The sequence below is a fragment of the Chanos chanos genome, chromosome 14, assembly GCF_902362185.1.
Source record: "Chanos chanos chromosome 14, fChaCha1.1, whole genome shotgun sequence".
In the NCBI taxonomy this organism is placed as follows: Eukaryota; Metazoa; Chordata; class Actinopteri; order Gonorynchiformes; family Chanidae; genus Chanos; species Chanos chanos.
In genome coordinates this window covers 10,721,709-10,735,325 of record NC_044508.1, presented here as the reverse complement: position 1 = coordinate 10,735,325, position 13,617 = coordinate 10,721,709, and the positions used below count along the sequence as shown (strand labels likewise).

The following is a 13,617-nucleotide window of genomic DNA, read 5'->3' as shown; positions in this document are numbered from 1 at the left end:
AATCCAATTAGTCTTAAAAAATCTCATTTGGGGCCAATAAATTGTTTGTCTTACTTACTTAAACCTAACACAGAGAAGTTTGGGATATTGATAAATCAGTTTATGGTATGCCCTCTCATAGCAACTCCACCTCTGGCTTGACCCCTGCAAAATACTATCACTGATTAACTCACTATTAACACTATTAACTCTTGATTTAAACATGTACTAAAACCTCATTTCTCCTAGATTTTAAAGTCTCCTTACTCACTGTAATAGACTAATGACTATGTTCTAACAAACTGGTACCAGTCAGAGAAGAATGGGTTCCCTCTGTTTGAGTCTTGATTCCTCCCAAAGCTTCATCCAATCTTAGCCAAATGATTGCCTACCACTAGTCCCAGGCCTGGTGCTCCACAAAGCTGATTTGTGACAATGTCTGTTAAAAGAGGCAGTACACAAATGAAATTGAAATGAAATGGTGTAAATAATGATGGTGAAAATGAAAGGGAAACAATATGAAATTACATATCTAATTTAATTTTGTTGATTTGTTCATTTAAAGCTGCTATTATCTCTCTTCCTTGAGGTAAAGCAGAAAAATGAAACTTGCACATAATGTCTTTATTTTTAAAATATGTTTATATTAATTGCATGTTCATTCAGTAATTTTCTATCAACAGCAAAGTGCCCTCTGTCTTCACCCAATCAGCAATCAGTGCAATAGTGTCACAGCAGGGTATATTTTCAATTTCAGAAATGATAGAGACATTTTTGGAGAGGCTGCATCTCTGCTAAATCTCTACTTACCCTACTTAATTTAATTTCCTGCCCTTTTTTAATGAAAATATAGTTTGAGTCATTGAGCCTCTGGTAAATTAGTAGATGTGCTGTAAGTCAAAGATAATTTTAGAGATCTTTTTTATAAGTTCAAGCTCAAATTTTGTGTCTGTTCTTTCTCAAGTTAGCATTAGCAGTCTCTTCAAACCAAACAGATTAAGAGATTGTCAGTTTTCGCTACACAGAAAACAGCTCATGCATCACCATGGTAACACAGTCATCCTTAAGGTTACACATGAACCAATGCATCCTTAACTACATATTGTGAAAAAAAAATAGGAAATGTAATCCTTGATTCATCTCCCACACCATATTGATGTGTTGGCTGTAACAGGAGGAAGCTTCACACCAGACTGTATTGATTTCCTCTCTTTAAAAGTAGTGCCCCAGAGTGAACTTTGTCAGTTAAACAAGGACTGGTTGGACAGTTTTGTCAGAAAGGTCAGAGACATGACTGAAAGTTTTTGCATTGGGCTGGCTGAAGAGTAAAGGCTCTGAATGTTGCATTTAACACAACTGTGCTTGAATGAGGGCACCTGTTGTCAAAACTGGCTGTTTTGGGTTTTTTTTTTTTTTTTTTCTTTTTCATCCTGTAAATCCTTTACTTGTGCACTGCCAGATTTCATTTTAGAACAACAACATGTTGCAGGATGGAGTGTTTACATTTTCTGGGCTGTGAAATATCATGGGGACACGACAGGAACAGACTGTGAGGAACATGCTCCAACCGCCACACATTTTTTTTCTCAATAATGCATTTAAAATTCAAAGTTCATTTAAAAAGTGATATTTCCAGTTAGAAACAGCAGCTGTTACATTGATAAATTATGGTTGTAGGTGCATTGTAGTTTCAGATTACAGGCAACTGGTCCATGTTTTACAGTTTTCTGAAGATATGCAGGCAATTATATTGGTTTTGTGTGGTTATCTTTCAGAGGGTAGACATTAGTGTCATGATGTACAACTCTATTTGCTAAGTTTCCTTGTGTTCTTTTAATTCACAAAAAAAACCATTGCGCTAAAACTCAAAGGCAGTGATGTGAATGACCTTCTGCATGAGAAGCCCTTCCAGGCATCTATGATGAATATGCATTGAGAGATAACAGTGAGGTGACACGGCTGGAGTTATCAGCCAAATACAGCACAGCTGGCAGGCAGCCCTCCATAGACACTACTCTTATGTAATGCTGTAACAGCAGGGAGGGGAGACAGAGACAGAGAGAGTGAGAGAGAGAGAGAGAGAGAGAGAGAGAGAGAGAGAAATGACAGTATCTTTTCACGGTAACACTCATCTCCACAGAGGGTGAAAACTGAGCTACAGTGAGGATGCACTCCCATGTCCTTTGTTAAACACATAAGACCACTGACAAGCATAGCTCACTCGGGCAATGTAGAAGAGTCAATCCTTGTATTCTTACGCATGAAGTACTGAGGTGTTGGTACAGGAGGTTTGCTTGTTTTGACATTCCTCAAACAAAAGGTTCAAGATTAAGAGATTTACTATGAAACAAAAAGCTGATTACACTTAGGGTAAAAAAAAAATGTCCAATAGCATTTGAATGAAATGGAGAACTGGTAAGAATGAGTAATTCTTGTGTAAGTATGGAGACGGTCAAAAAACGATATTCTCATCCTCAGTATAAACACCTAGCTGTGTTTCATCCGTGGCTTATGCCCTCTAATATACAACACACAAACAGCAGAAGTGTCTCCTCCCATGTCCTCTTTTACATTTTACTGGTTACATATTGTACACGAATGAAAACAAGCACTCGTAGTTAGAGCTGAGTTATGATGTCAAACAGGGGAGGGTACTCAGCTAGTACGCCAGCCTCCACCCCCCCCCCCCCCCCCAGCCCCAGAATAGCTACTGCCATCTGTTAGTACTGGAAAGCCCGGGTGGATTGCTGGACGGGAGGATTCAAACCTCTGCCTGACTGTCCTTCCTGGTGAGGGGTTCGGCCAATCATGAGAGAGTTTCTCCAGAGATCACCAGGCAACCAACAGGAACACTACGTGTGTCATGCCAAAAACAAATTTACATACGTGAACAATATTGCCATTAATCCTGCTTAAGATTCCACGTCTTACTGGTGATTTTGCGAGAGCAGGAGGACAGGTGGAGTTCGAAATGTGAAAAGAATCGCAGAAGCGTGAAGTGAGAAAAGGTACATCAGACCCTTAAGTGCACTTTCATAACTATGCAAATGTTTAAGTCTGTGATATGCTGAACGTTCTCTGCAATTTACTGACAATGTCTGTGACATGAAAATAAATCAAAATATGTCAAGCGATATCATATCGCTCCTGTCCTGTTATAATACCCTGCCTGCAGCTACGATAAGAGCCATGATCACTGCATAAATTTATGCAGTTCGGTTAATCTCATTCTTACTGTTTAATAAGTCAGACCCTATTCTTTGTAAATAGCGTCTGCAAGACTGGAGCATCAGTTATTTATAAGAGCTTCTACTTGAAGACAGTTTGTGCCTGGGGACTCGGAGGCAGAAGACCAGCTGTGAGCAAGACCTGAGAAACTGTTTGAGTTTTGGCAGGGAATGGCTCACTGAGCTCTACCCTGGCTGGGTCCTGTCCCTGTCTAAGTCCCTGCAGGACTGGGCACCAACAGTGGGAGGTATGTCCAAACTCCATCTGGCTCGGCTGTGTGCATACCTTCATGCCGTGCCAAGGCTCCTTTGTATTTCAGAGAAAACAATGACATTTGTGGGGGACTGTGCTTATAGAGGTACAGTATGTGTACTTAATATCCTGGTTATTATCACTGCCTTAAACTTAAATTTGCAATCAAAAGTGATGGTTTTTATACAATGTATTTGATCAAATTTGAAATGTGTTTCAGTGTGATTAACTGAATATTAAACGTGAGCCAAACACTTGCTATATCTGAGACTGGGCGGACAATAATGAGTCACAAAAACAAGTGATATAAATACTGTTCATGTGCCATGGTGTATACTTACTGCCATCTAGAGGTCTGAGGACTGAAACACAGTCACTCATGCTGTGGGACTTCGATCATTGCAGAAATACCAAATCCCCTGCGGAGCTTATCATGCACTGTAGTCTGCTAACGCTTTTAGGCTCTAAGCTTAAGGCCAGGAACTGCTTCACATTTTTTAAGTTTAAACTTTGTGCAGTTGCAAATGGTCAGCAACAGTTAATCATGCACTTGATGATTCTTGACAAATGAGACCTGAGCACTGACCTAAAACAGAACCCACCCCCCCACCCCCCGTCCCCCTTGAGCACTTACCTAAAACAGAACCTCCCCCCCACCCCACCCCCCCCAGAGAGCAACAAAATTCCTGTGTGGTGGATTGTAAAACGAAAAAAAAAAGATTGTAAAAAAAAAAAAAAAAGGACATCAAGACCAGTAATTGCACTCGGCTCGCTTAATGCACTTATCTGACAGAGAGTTCACTATGTGACGAAAAGAGAAGAGGAGAAAAGAAAAGAAAAGAAAAGAAAAGAAAAGAAAAGAAAAGAAAAGAATAGTAGACAGTACGCTTGAAGAAGTTGAGACAGTACATTAACGTCATTACAGTGACAATAATCTTTAAAGTGACAATGCTGGTTGTTGTGAAACTGCTAATCCAGACAAGAACATGCACCAGGGATAGTGAGTCTACATGTCTAATATGTGTCTGAGATTGTGCGCGTGTGTGTGTGTGTGTGTGTGTTGTTGTTTATATCACCACCACTACCACCATGAATAACAACAATACTTATAACATCACCACTACCACCAGGAACAGGAACAACAACAACAACAACAATAATAATAATAATAATAATAATACCAGATATTACTAAGTTTGCTTTTTTCAGTACTTCAAAGTATGGAGGTCCTTACAATCGTGCGTGAAGGTGACGTGTAGAGATGTCCACGTCAATTGCCTGTTCTGAACTGCGCGTTAAATTTAACTAAATCTATTTAAAATCGCTTCAGTTAGTGAGACGAATTAAATTTGTTTTCTATGTAAAAACACTGTAAATTCAGTGTATCGATTCAGACTGAGCGCTTTTCAGTTTTCACGGCATGGTTAATATTCATGAGCACTTCCTCGTTAGTCTGGATTGTCGCGGGCGTACAAAGGCACAAAAATGTCTGGAAAGAGTTTTCGGGTGAGCGACGGCGACTGGATTTGTCCAGATAAAAAGTAAGAAATTACACAATTTATATAAAATAATATTCTCTGTGCTAACATTCATACTGTGCAACAACTGTGAGTATATTCAGGCGTTTACGCCATTGTAGGTGAAAAGAAACCTGCCTGCTAATATTAGCGAGCTAGCTAGAATTAATGTAATTTCGCCATCAAGTATTGCCAGCAAGGCATGTAGGCTAACCTCCGTTCAGCAAGATGACTTTGTGTAAGCTAGTTGAGTCAGACTTCACGGGACAAGCAGTAGATTTACCATTTTAGATGAGAATGCAAGCTTTCGTGCGTATTGCTGGATTTAATTGGAGAGGACACCAGCAGATGTTGGTTGCATGTTAGGTTAGCTAGTTTGCTAACTAAACAACGTGCAGAGAGACCCACAGTAGCTAGCTTGATAGGTTTGCGGTGTTCTCGTTGTTTCAGGTTCCAGAGACCTACAGTCTAGCTAAGACTGATCATGTCCCGAAATTGATACAGCTAAAGATAATTTAACATTGCTTTTTAATACTGCGATAGTCTGTCTCTGAAATTAAGGTACGCTCGGTAGACATATGCAGTTTGTAGTGTATTACTGAAGAAGCTAAGAAGCCTTTTCATAAATGCTCTTGATGTTTATCTCTGTAAAAGGTGCGGGAATGTTAACTTTGCACGGAGAACGAGCTGTAACAGATGTGGCAGAGGTAAGGGGTGCTTTTAACACATAAATATGCACGCGTTCGCTTAGTAGTGGTTAAGGTTAAATGGCAAGATTTTGTCCTTATGTTCCATACCAGAAAAGACCACAGATGCCAAAATGATGAAGGCTGGTGGCACAGAAATTGGGAAAACTCTGGCAGAGAAGAGTCGAGGACTCTTCAGTGCCAACGACTGGCAATGCAAAACGTGGGTATCTTGATATTTCGACTTTGATCCGTCCTGTAGCCATGAAGGTTGTAATAAAAATCTATGACTCGACAGGCTGTAGATTTGTTGTCAGTATTCAGTTTCATGTGAGCCATGTTACTATAAGAAAGGGATTGACACGAGTTCTACCGAAGGTTTTGTAATTACTGCTAGATTACTATTGAAGACATAATGAGAAAGTGATACAACATGCATTTTAATGCAATTGCCGCCTCATGTCTCCACCTGCCTCTTCAGATGCGCCAATGTAAACTGGGCAAGACGATCAGAATGCAACATGTGCAACACGCCAAAATATGCCAAGCTTGAAGAAAGAACAGGTAAGTCATCCAAACTAGCCTGTAAGTCAAATTGGCCTCCCAAAAAAAGCCTGTTATGCACGCCTCTCGCCAAATGTACTGCACGACTCATTTTCTGTTATATTGATCATTTAGTCATGTCTTCAATGCCAATCAAAGATTGCGCTGTCTATACGTCGGCAATTTTTTTTGGTGGTTCATTTCAGGATATGGTGGAGGGTTCAATGAACGAGAGAATGTGGAGTATATTGAGCGAGAAGAGTCTGATGGAGAATATGATGAGGTCAGTGGTTTGTCTAGCCCTTGATGGCCAGTCTCCAAACAAAGTTAGTCTCGATAGTGCGTGACTTTTTTTATCTGTTTGGAAATTGACTCCGACTGTGAGAGTGAGGGTACGGCAAAATAGCTGGTTATTATCACCCAATATCTCTCCTTCAAGCGTTCAGATAGACTTTGTTGGTGTTTGTCATGTACGTGTGTAATAGCTGGTGCAACAGCAATTCGTGTGCAGTTATTATGAGGATGTGGTCTCAGTGGTATTTTTGCCTCTTCCTGGCAGTTTGGGCGTAAGAAGAAGAAATATCGCGGAAAACCTGCTGAAGAGAAGAAAGTGGAACCAAAACATGAGGAGGAGGAGGAGGAGGATGATGATGACGACGACGAAGATGGAGACCTGTCCAAATACAAACTCGATGTAAGTAAATATGTCATTGATGTAGATGAATGTAGTCTCCTATGTCTTTCATATTGTGTTACGGCCAGTCTTTGTCATTTTAATGTAAAATGAAAAGCACAGCTATTGCAGGATACATTAGACAGTGCCTTATATAGTTATGCTGCTTAATGAGTTGAGGTAAGTAATGGAGGGGCCGTTAGAGAGGCCTGTTTCTGCTGCATTATTGGTTATCTGTGTTTTGTTCCGCTTCTTGTTTGTGTTCAGGCTGGCCCCACTTCTGTCCACCTTCTGTTGTCTTTTTGTTTGTTCTGTCATGTCTCTGAAACGGCACTAATTTTCAAGGCGATTAGGAAAACTGAAAAGACGTTTCCTTCTTTTTTGTGCTTTCTCAGGACGATGACGATGATGATGATGATGATGACGAGGACGAGGAGGAGGACGACGATGCGGATTTGTCCAAGTACGACCTAGACGCCAGCGATGGGGAGAAACGGTCTGAGAAGAAAGGCAGTCGCAGTCGCTCTGCCTCATCCCGCTCTTCCTCCCGCTCCTCTTCCTCAAGCTCTCGGTCCAGGTCCAGGTAAAAGGGTACAGGTCAAGGGTAACCCCGGGCAAAATGTCAGTATCAGCTCAAATCTTCATTCAAATGTATTCACTTGAATAATTTCTCTATTGCTGTCTTTTTTGTTGTTGTTGTTGTTGTTGATGTTCTGTTATTCCGTGTGTATGCTTGTTTCTGACATGGGAACACTATCCTGCTTTGGATGATTACACAGAGCCAAGTCTCTCCACTGTTTTACTCCACTCTGTCCATTATGTGGAGTAATAAAAAAGGATTGTATTTTGTGGTGGATTGAATGATGCTATTGGGGAAAAACTATATCCGTCCTCTGAAAACATGATAGTTGGTTAATGTTTCCAAAAAAAAAAAAAAACCCAAACACCATGGGAGACTTTCTGTTTGGTAGTAAGAGCAAGAGTTTTGCTTTTTTCAGCTTGCTTTTCCCATGTGAGAATTTGTGCTTTTATAACAGTGTATAAATTCTATGTCTATCATTTGTTAACTAACAGATCTAGGTGTTGTTTTACTTAAATACCAAACTGCACATTAGGGGACTGAGCTGTAATAAGTAATTATTTTATCCCATCAAATCGAGTTCTCTATGAGCTGTTGGTTTTGCTGGTACTTTATTACAAGGATATCAAGACACACTAGTCATTTGTCAACGTTGAGAAGAGAACACCAAGTTCTAGCTAAACAAATTTTAAATTTCTTTTTTTTTTTTTTTTTTAAAACCTTGTTTTTTGCTTTATGTGGGGTCATGTGGTAATATTGTTGCTAATGTTGAGTGAGCACTAGTGGTCCATTGTAGGGTCTTCATTAGTTTCCTGAGTGTATTATCTCTGGACTTTGTGTCCACTTTTTGTTGACCTTAGGTCTGGAGGGTTTTTTTTTTGTTTGTTTTTTTATAGACTGGCTCGAGATGTTCTCACACTGTTCTGTTACACTCAGGGATCTTTTTCACACTGTAGAAAATATTGGAAAACTGTTCTTTTGTCTTTCAGGTCCCGTTCCAGGAGCTCGTCAAGCTCCAGATCTCGCTCTCGCTCAAGTTCTGCAGACCGAGGCCGGTCTCACAGGTCCAAATCCAGGTGAATGAGGCTCCACGCACTCTCAAGGGAGAGTGTGTGTGTGGCTGGCAAAGGTTGCAGTTACTACTTTTCTGTATGTGGAAGCATAATGTTATTTCAAAACAAAACAAAACAACAAAAAACACAACGTCTAGTACAGTTTTACCTTTGAATTAAATATAGTTCAGTTATTCAAGGTTTAAAACGAATAGAATGACAAGGCTCTTCAAATCGTACAGTTGTTATGACTTCTCATACCCAGCGCTTTAATCAGAAAGACATATGGTTTTTAGTCTGACAGTGCTCATGTGTTGCCCTCTGTTGTCTGTGTGGCTTATGGTTACACTTGAGAATTCGTTATTAGCTGAACTAATGTAAATGCATCGCCCATCATCTCCAAAAAAAAAAAAAAAAAATCCAGCTCCAGGTCTCGGAAAGGCTCCTCGTCGCCGAGGAAGAGGTCTCGCTCTCGCAGTCGTTCGTCCTCCCCCGAGCGAGGGAAGAAGAGGAGTCACTCCAGGTCATCCTCTGGTGAAAGGAAAAAAAGGCGCTCTAGATCGCAGTCGTCCGAAAGGTTTGGGTTCCTGTGGAATACCAAAATGGTGTACTGACAGTCTCTCTGCATCTGCATTAGGATTTTGTGTCTTTGGACAAATGTGAACATTTCAAAGAGACCCTCTCAATTGTTGTTGTTTTTTTTTTTTTCTTCTCTTAAATAAACCCAAGAAGTCGTTACAACTAGATTTATTAAAGAAAAACTGACCTCAAATGACTCAGTTATCCATGATGTTTCTCTCTCTTTCTTTTTTTTTTTCTTTTCCTTTCTCTTTCTTTCCCTCTAGGCGCCGTGGCCATTCTTCTGGATCCTCCCACTCTGGCTCAAGTTCAAAAAAGAAATGATTTCATATTGGTCTCTAGTACATGGAGACCAAGAGTATTATACAGAAATGCATGTTGTGTTTTAAACTTACAAATTTCTTGCGCTGTTCGAACTTCATGAGCGTTGCAGTATGTAAAGAATAATAGTTACGTTGATTTTTTTTTTTTTTTTTTTTCTTGTTTCCATGTTCACTGCCTTCTTTAACACCATCTCATATCTCATAAGTAAAACCTGATAGTGTCTTGTAGTTTTCTAGTGTTTGCTAGTTCTGTGTAGAAAAGGTCAGACTCTGAGCAAGGAGAAATGATCAGTCATCTTCGTGTTCATCTGGTCTGACAGGATTTCTTCAGAATATCATGGTAGTAGTTTCTGTCTTATGCATTGTCTGGAACTAGAGTCATCTCTTCCTACAACAGCCAGATAATGAACTGCAATGAGTTGTTTTTTTTTTTTTGTTTTTTTTTATTTAAAGATAATTTTCAGATGCCAGTTTTACAGGCTTTGATTCTGTGAGTCATTTGGAGTAACCTCATGAAAAAGTGTTCATAAATTCAACATAACTTGTTCAGATCTGTAAAACTCTTATCTGAAAATGACCCATTTTTTTTTTACTGCATCATCTTTATGTGTGAGTTTAAGGTAAGTATGCTTTTCTTAGCGCGTTACTTAGCGCTTTTTCTCTTTTGGCCAAACGGAATAAATACTGTGAATGTTTTTTTTTTTTGTTTTGTTTTTTTGTTTTGTTTTGTTTTTTTGGTTCGTTTTGAAACACGATTGTTTGAATTTTTTGTCCGAGATTTTATTTGTTCATTTGACCAACCAGGCACATTGGGTACACTGTTAACTGAGTGATGCCAGAATGATGCATCATTTCTAAATGTCATTCTCCAAAATTTCTCAAGTTTTTGTTGCCCTCATTTTCATTTGTCACAACACAGAATTACAAAGCGACAAAATTAAATGGCCAAGCAAGCCAATTTCCCATAAAGAATAGCATTTATAGAATGAAAATTGTATTCCAACCCATGGAAATTACAAGGCAGTGTAATCATCACGTCAATAAAATCGTGTTAAAAGTCTTATCGTTTGATTGCTTTATTTTCTAGAAGTTAGAGCGAGCTGTTCGTAAGTGCCATTTTAATGTAAAGACTGCAGTGGCTCACAAAGTTCTGCAGACCTTAAGAATCTTGACATCAACATCTTCGGGGTCGTCATAACGTTCAAGACAATTATTTTCGGAAGGCTCTATATGGTACAAGTCTGAAATGGCTTTGTGGTGTGTCGCAGGCAGTGGGATTTGACTCCGTAGTAGTTCACTAGGTGGCACTTGTTGCTGAGAAGACCAGAGGCGATGGGTTAAAGACTTGGAAAACTGTAATAATAGTCTGCGTCAGGGAATCGTGGTATAAGGCGTTGAGGCCGTGGTCTTAGCGCGAGTCTATTAAACGCGTTTTGTTCTGTTGCCCCTACATCACAGACACACACCCCTCAAGGTTTTTTTTTTTTTTTTGGTCGAATGCACATGGACTTGTTCCTAAATAAGTTGATTTGAAGATGCCCCGCCTCTGAATAAAGCGCGCACACACGCATCATGCGCTGAAGGAGCAGGACCGAAGTAGAGTAGACGAAGATGTGAACCGTTGTGCAAAGTCTTAAGCCATGCGTCTTGTAGGAAAGGATGACCTCCCACTGTGACTCTTCAGATGTTTTGTGCAGTCCTTCTCTCGGAACTATGTGGGAATCTAACTGTTCCATGTCCGTGCGCACGAACAATGCCTCTAAGACTACGAACTGTGGATCTGTGTCCGTAGCCTTTCCTATTACCATGATGGTAACAGGAATGGTCGGAAATACCCTCGCTCTCATGTTAGTTTACAGCTCGTATAGGAAAAAGGAAAATAAGAAAAAGAGGTCTTTTCTGCTCTGCATCGGATCTTTGGCATTGACTGACCTTTTCGGCCAAATTTTAACAAGCCCCATTGTAATTTCGGTGTACAGGGCAGATTTGAAGTGGGAGCGCATTGACTCCACTGGTGCTCTATGCGCATTCTTTGGGGTGTGCATGACTACTTTTGGTCTCTGCTCTCTCTTCCTCGCTAGCGCCATGGCAATTGAGAGAGCTCTGGCAGTAACCGCTCCTCACAGGTACTCAAATCACAAGAGAACGACTGTAACAAAGAAAGTCCTAGTAATGATCTGGTGTCTCGTTCTGCTTTTTGCCCTCTTGCCAGTTGCCGGTGTCGGAAAATACACTTTGCAATGGCCTGGGACATGGTGTTTCATCAGCACCGGGGACAGGGACGTCCGGGGAAATATGTTTTTCTCCACAACTTTCGCCGCATTAGGGGTGTTTTCATTACTTGTAACAATGTCGTGTAACGTGGTAACAATAGGAGCTTTAGTTACACGTTGCAAAACAAAGTCCAGTACATCCCAAACATCGAAGCAATGGGAACGACTAACTACCGAGACAGTTATTCAGCTGATGGGGATCATGTGCGTTCTGCTCATATGCTGGTCCCCCTTACTGGTATGTATTCTGACAAGTTTACATGCTTTTTTAAAAAACCTTATCGTCAAAGCATCGAGCAATTAGGGCCAGGCAGCATAAAAACGAGTCCAGTAAGCAATTATTTACGTTTATGTAAAAACAGTGGGCTTTGAGCTGCCGTCATAGCCTAGGAAAATTTAGAGGATGTTCTCTACAATGTTTGTGTCATCACTGCAACTAATTTGATAAGTGTCCTAGCTTTATTTAAACTGCAATATACATGTGTTTTTTTAGTGAGTTGACATATTCCCCACACACGGTATGGGTAGACTTCAGGAAATGTCTTAAATGTATTGTCCGCAAGAATGTTTTTAATCTTTTAACAACCAATTGTTATTTTGGAGGGGGGAAAGTGGGCATAGAGAGGAGTGTCGTTGTTTGGTTGGATTGGCTAATTCCAATAAAAGGGCGTGGTTTAAGACGACTCACCCTCTAATGCCAAACCTTGACAGATACTGACTTTGAGAAATGCAGGGTCTGAAGTGAAATTGTCTGTTTTTTTACTCTGAATTTCTCGAGTAATGTCAACCTGTGGGATCAATTACCAAATATGCAATATTAAATGGTTAGACTATGACACATAATATGTTAAAGAAATGATCATCTCATTCTAAAGGGCTCAGTATTATCTGTAGTATGTTTTAAAGTCAGCGCCTCATGCAGTCTGTCAGTACAAAAGTGCTGAATTTGAATGCAAATTCAAATGCTGAATCACCCTTAGGCTCTTTTGTCTACATTTGACAGAATAAGCATTTGTAGGCCATGTTCTAAGTGTTTTGAACTTCTGTAATTAATCTACTCTTTGATGATAATTCTCCCCCAAGATTCTGATGCTGAAGATGATATCGACACAGACTTCTTCCCATCACTGCAAAAAGTCGGACGTCCCGCTTCCGGTCAGTAAGCAGGTAGACTGCAACTTTTTCCTCACTGCCATACGTTTAGCTTCACTCAATCAGATTTTGGACCCTTGGGTGTATCTGCTCTTGAGGAAGATTTTACTGAGGAAATTTTGTAAAGTTGCCAATGCCGTCTCCAACTGCTCCATGGAAAGGCAGAAAGAAACACAGACAGCCCTGGATACACTTAATAAAACTGGCATTGGAACTCACATCATCCAAAAACAATGACTGGGACCTTGGAAAAAATGGGAATACAGTTTGTGGTTTGTTATTAAAGTTATTTATATGATGTGAACCAAACATCAGCTAAACTAATGTTAAGAATATGAAGGGATTCATTGACTGTAAAAATTGAAAAAGTACGTGGTGGTCTCTGAAAACCATTGTATTTGGAATTTTTTTAATGTGCACTTATTTATTGTTGGTGGGACTGATTTTTGCATTTAGCATGACAGCATGTGAACTTGTAACCCTTACACTTGAACTGCCATAGTTGGTATATACAAAGAGATTTTGTACATGGTTGCACATTTAACATCCTGTGAAGTGAAGTAAAACCAGGAGCAGCCCATGCCATTTGCAGCTAGTAACACACAGCAATATTCCACAATAGGGTTAAATTGCATATGTTTAGACCATTTAGCAGATTACAGCATGGTTTATGGATTACATTAAGATGTTTGATCCAATATGGAAGATTATGAGTTTTTTATTGTTGATGCTTTTCAGTATTTCTCTGATACGAGTGGGAAGCTTGACATTAACTGTCAA

The 13,617-nt window shown here is 39.9% G+C and overlaps 2 protein-coding genes across 4 annotated transcripts; both read left to right on the top strand.

Annotated features, from left to right (window-relative positions):
• The first annotated feature begins 4,929 nt into the window (after positions 1-4,929).
• Positions 4,930-10,117, top strand: zranb2 (zinc finger, RAN-binding domain containing 2). Of its 3 annotated transcripts, none has more exons than XM_030791335.1 (10): positions 4,930-5,000; positions 5,631-5,683; positions 5,777-5,885; positions 6,144-6,226; positions 6,412-6,488; positions 6,765-6,899; positions 7,307-7,461; positions 8,448-8,534; positions 8,929-9,087; positions 9,356-10,117. In XM_030791335.1, the coding sequence occupies exons 1-10, from the start codon at positions 4,945-4,947 to the stop codon at positions 9,411-9,413; spliced, it is 972 nt and encodes a 323-aa protein (XP_030647195.1). In that variant the 5' UTR covers positions 4,930-4,944; the 3' UTR covers positions 9,414-10,117. The 3 variants fall into 3 exon arrangements, with proteins under 3 accessions (XP_030647195.1, XP_030647194.1, XP_030647193.1); XM_030791334.1 differs by having other exon boundaries at positions 7,274-7,461; positions 8,448-8,513; positions 8,935-9,087; XM_030791333.1 differs by having other exon boundaries at positions 7,274-7,461; positions 8,935-9,087.
• A 954-nt stretch (positions 10,118-11,071) lies between these two features.
• On the top strand, positions 11,072-13,074 carry ptger3 (prostaglandin E receptor 3 (subtype EP3)). Its single transcript, XM_030791862.1, has 2 exons — positions 11,072-11,923; positions 12,769-13,074. Exons 1-2 carry the CDS (start codon positions 11,072-11,074, stop codon positions 13,072-13,074), a joined length of 1,158 nt encoding a protein of 385 aa, XP_030647722.1.
• Positions 13,075-13,617: the final 543 nt, after the last annotated feature.